This window comes from Alligator sinensis, unplaced genomic scaffold, assembly GCF_000455745.1.
Source record: "Alligator sinensis unplaced genomic scaffold, ASM45574v1 scaffold232_1, whole genome shotgun sequence".
Lineage (NCBI taxonomy): Eukaryota > Metazoa > Chordata > Crocodylia > Alligatoridae > Alligator > Alligator sinensis.
Window position 1 is genome coordinate 252899 of NW_005842517.1, and position 5144 is coordinate 258042.

Below are 5144 nucleotides of genomic sequence, written 5' to 3' on the forward strand. Positions count from 1 at the left end.
CAAAGGGCATGCAATTTGATCCCTTTTGGATCAACCAATCTGAAGCGAGCCCTTGAAGTGCTAAGCATGGAAAAAAAAAATTTTGGCTAACATCTAGTTGGTCTCATAAAAGTTATCGCCCCTACCATGAATTCTGATGCCTTTTGCCTCTAGACCAATAGAGCTACAACCTGAATACCTGAAGCACGGAAAACTAAATGTGTCCATGGACTGAATGTAGCACATCTGCATTAGAGCTCAGGAAACTAATTAAAAATAGCCAAGTCACTCCTTTCCTCCCATTCCCTGCAGACACTGTTCACAAAGTAAATGCCTGAGTCCTCCAATAAGAAAAGGATTTGAAAAACTCTCTTATTTCCTGGGTTATTTGACCCCAGCAGTCTTTCCTGCCCAGAGCCGGGGAGCTGAACCCTATGATCTCATGAGGTCCCTTCCAGCCCTAAACTTCTGTGAATCTTAGAAAAAATATACGTGTGTTCACTGCACAAAGTAATATTCCCCTGATGCACCACAAGATGGTACTGCAACATAAGCCTTTTGTCTAAAGCCAGGAGCCAGAAAACAGCACGGTGGCAAGTTTCTCTCACCGTGGAGTACATTAACAATAATTCAATTTGCATGCTCTTTCTAATGCAAGTAACTTTCTGCCCTAATTTTTTTCTCCCTCTCCTTTTATATAAGTCTTAGGAAGAAACCAAATTAATTCTTGGCAGGAAAACATATGCAAAACTATAGCAGCTTCATTGCTTATCTTCGGTTTATTAGGCTGAAGCATACAAACCTATGCACTGAAATCCACAGATAACAAAGTATCATTTTCTATGCCCGTCTCAGGAGAAGGCATTTTGTTGTTGAATGTTTTCACTGCTTGTCTTCCAGCTTTCAAAGCTTCTTGGATTTAACACAGACAGTCTCACAGAAAACACGTTTCACATTCCCCTGCAGCAACACTGCCTTTGGACATGACCCTTCCCTCACTGACTTTGGAATCAGGATATCTATGGTTTCTCCTGATTACTGTAATTCTAGAGGGAAAAGTGGAAGCAGAAAGTCAAACATACTCATTCCAACTTCTTCAGTTTCTGAAGAGTCTCTGCCATGCTTTGTCAATCATTGTAACATGTTACAGTGAACATACATACACATTTCAAATTAAAATACCATTGTGGGGTTTCTGGAATCCCCCTTTTTTTTTACCAAGTCCACCCCAGATCTGCCATGCCCAAAAGTTACCATCATCAAATTACTGGTTTACAGAGAAACAGAGGAACTATATGAAAATGGGAACTGAACCACCTTCTCACATATGAAGTCTTTGCAATATCTGGTGCAAAGCTGTTAGGTGGGGAGTGTTAGGAAGCTTGCTTTGCTGCTGCAATATACCTATTTTCTGGCCAAAGAAGATGACTTGATTTCCAGAACGGTTAATGTGGCACTTTGTGGAATACTAACAAAACCAAGTACCATTCTATTATGGAGCAACAGTTCAATATACTCCCCTCTCCCCGACCTCCATTTTGGCTATTAACAAATGATATCTGAACTTTATATGAATTATTTCCTCACTATGTTTTCTCTTGTACTTCTTGATGACAGAATGCGTTTATCAAATTATGATGTCACATTTTCGAGCTGCCTCAAGAGAAATGCAGCCTACTTCAAAAGATGGCTATTTCCATTTTCCAAATGACTGCAGTACCCAGGCAAATCAGTAACAATAGGGAAGAACATAAATAAGAAAAAGGACCTAGCAGTTAATTGGGTCTTGATAAAGTATGTAGTTTGGAGCACAGCTCTTCTACTTAAATGCAGCCTTAGGACCCAATTCATGTGCAAATGTATGACGATAACCTTAAAACTTTCTCTCTCTCTTGAGAGTCCCACTGGGATATACGTCTGTGCTTTCACTCTCAAAATGTGCCCATTTAAACAGAGATCCATTGTCTATGTCAATTTAGCAGCACTTCCTTTCAGCACAAATTAAATCTGATCTCTCCAAACCTTCATGGATTATTTTTCTATCTTTCCATTTTTTGGATCAATGCCTTTTTTCTTCTTTTTGTAATCAATTATCTGTCTAGCATCTTTCCCATATGTTGCTGTCCATGATCTGCTTGCCATCCAGTCTGTAGTTCTCCGGCTGCGATCCCATCATTGTCCACACTTGGATTGTAAATCTCCAACAAAAAGAGGGTGCTGTAGGATTTAGTGCTGGTAATTAGATAGGATGCAAGCTTCTCTTCTGAAAGTTACTACTGAGCAATGGCCCAGCATGGTGCTGGGGCAAATCAAACTTAAACAAAGGTTTGGATCACAAAGGGCTAGATTGTGATTTAAAACTACACACCCAGGCAAAGGAGAATCTCCCTGACAACCACTGAATTCAATGGGTCTACTTGTGAGAATTGGAGCTCCCTAGCATGAATTAGTATTGCACAATTTGGCCCAATGTGGTACGGTTATGTAGCCAGTCTTGATACTGAGCGCTAATGAAAAATTCATTAACATTTAGCATTGGTAAATCCATACCAGAAGGTCAGAGTTGGTGTTATTGACAACTGAATGGAAACCTGTGACAGGCTAGTTCAATACAATGATCTTCCACTGAGAACCCTTGGAAAAGCTTTTGATATTTTTCATTCCCTTTCCCTGTCTCTGCAGTGCTGAATCTAATATAGAATGGGGCCAGCCAAATTAATCACTGTGAACAGCATCTGTTGAAAGTTTATAGCTTTTTTTTCCCCAATCGCACATTGTAGCTGAATCTATTCCAATGTCTGCAACCTTATGAATAATTTCTAAGGATAAACTAAATAGTTCCCATGAACAATTTTCAATTCATAAGTGTCTGAAAACTCTTCCATATTTCTGGTGTGTGATCAGTTACCTAAGCTGGTTTGGTTTCTGTCCCTTAATTGGATGACTGAATATTTTATAAACCAGAGTTCTCCAAATTGTAAATAACCAATAATGCACTACTACCACAAATTCTCATATGAAAAATCACTTGTATGAACATTTATGAAATGTTCAGGAGTTGTAAAAGTTCAGTTTTGTCAGTTTAGAGAACATTGGTGAACAGCAACTAATATCAGCCTGTACATGATATGTAGTGAAGTGAGTCCAACTATTTGTAAATATAATTGTCAATCTGCTTTTCAGAACTCAGCCAGCAGTATTAGGGATGCAGCATAAAACAGAATGACAGCATACCAAATAAGGGCACAGGAAAGCCGGCTAGAATAGATTCTCTAAACTCTGGGGCATTGGCTTTAGTTGATACAATTTGGATCTAAAGAAACCATCTAGTCCTTGAAAATAAAGTACACAGAAGGAAGTGCCTCTATCTGTTTATAATCCACTATAGTTTATATATATAAAAAAGGAAAAACAAAATTACATTCTTAATAGCTTATGTTGAGCCAAATCCTGCCTTCACTGTAACTGGAAGCTAAATTTAGCCCTTTGTATTTTAAATAAAATGCTAGAAATAATGTATATACATATATATATCAGCTGATTATGTATGTAATTTAACCGTCTAAATCAAAGTTTTAAAATAATACAACATTTTCCCAAAACACTTGACATGACTTTTTCTCAGTGCATCTGAACTGACTTTGGACTTCGTGCATACAAACTGCCTGAACAGAGAGAAAAAAAGAAAGTGTGCAACTTCATTAGTATCTATCTTACTAGTATGCAGGGCATTAAACCTGATGTGTACTACTGTATGGCATGAATTTATTGACCAAGTTTTAAGATGGTTACCAAGTTGCACCATATTTCTTCATAACTAAATATTAAGTAATAATTCATGGAGCACCCAATCCAAAGCCCACTGAAGTAAGCTTCCCATTGACATCAATGGAGCTTACATGAAGCCCCTTATTCTTTTGTTGGAAACATGTGTGATGATTCAAGTAAACAAACAAAATGAGGAACTAAATGAAATGCATGAACTTGTGCTAAATACTGGGCATAACTTTATTTGATTGAACACTTTGAAGTTACTCATTCTTGCATGGAATATCAATTCTCTCTCATAACTGTAGCGTCTGAGAATAACGCTAAATTGGAGGGATTAATTAGGCATGGAATCATAAATGTAATTATCTATTTAAAAGTCACATGACTTTGCCTTTATATATCAAAGAAGCTACTTAAGGAGCTTAATTGAATTCAATCCAGAATTGGTTTTATTTTGACAATATCCACCTATCAGTTAAGTTTCAGTGGCTAAAGGATATTTTGAATGAATGACTTATCTTGAAAGTGGGAATTTACGTGTAATTTTAGGAGACTGATGCCAATCGTATTGAACTGTCTTAGAGAAGATTACATTTAAAAATCCCAGCAGACAGTGTAAGGGAACTCCTTCATACCAATGCTATTTCCGCTCTGCTCTTTTGTTAGGGGGAAAAGAAGATGCAGGAGATTCATAAGAGGATGTTTTACAATCTCTCACGGAAAATATGATATAGCCAGGGTGAGACACAACTCTCATCTCATTAGATTTTCTTCTCTTTGGAATGGGTAAAACGTAAATACCCGTGCACAAAAATAGAATTTAAAAAAATAAAACTCCTTTGAGCACTGTATTTTCTGCACTGAATTTACTTATTATGTCTTTTTCCATAAAAAAGCATCATCAAAAAGAACTTGAGCCAGTTTTGTATTAAAAGGCCTATAGAAATCTCTTAGAATAGCCTTTGTTGTTGGTAACATGGGTCCCAGACTTCGATCTTCAGGCCGTCTAGTGTTTGATGCAGGACTCTTGGTAATCAGGGCTTCCTGTTTCTCACTTAAAGGCCCTGTGGTAAAGAGAACATTATTACTGTAATACATATTTCCCAAAATGTTCATTTTGAAGGCAAATGACTAAGTAAACAGATTTGTCAAGAAAAGATTAATGGAATGGGTGCTAGCAGAAATTATGCTTCAGAATATTGGATAGGGGCTTACTTTAGTAAAATAAATTACAGTTAGAAAACATAGGAGAACTTGTTTTCCTTTCTTATCAATTAATCATCTTTACAATCAGCAATATGAATCATTTTCATAGATTCATAGATTCATAGATGTTAGGGTCAGAAGGGACCTCAATAGATCATCGAGTCCGACCCCCTGCATAAGCAGGAAAG

General features: G+C 37.2%; 1 protein-coding gene across 2 annotated transcripts in view; it reads right to left on the reverse strand.

Moving 5' to 3' along the window:
- Positions 1–751: 751 nt before the first annotated feature.
- The window catches only part of CHST15 (carbohydrate sulfotransferase 15), an 82170-nt gene continuing 77777 nt past the window's right edge, over positions 752–5144 (reverse strand). For both annotated transcript variants that reach the window (XM_014523653.2, XM_006031596.3), the window contains exon 8: positions 752–4814. In XM_014523653.2, coding sequence (XP_014379139.1) covers positions 4624–4814 — 191 coding nt within the window. In that variant the 3' untranslated portion in view covers positions 752–4623. The remainder of the gene's footprint in view (positions 4815–5144) is intronic.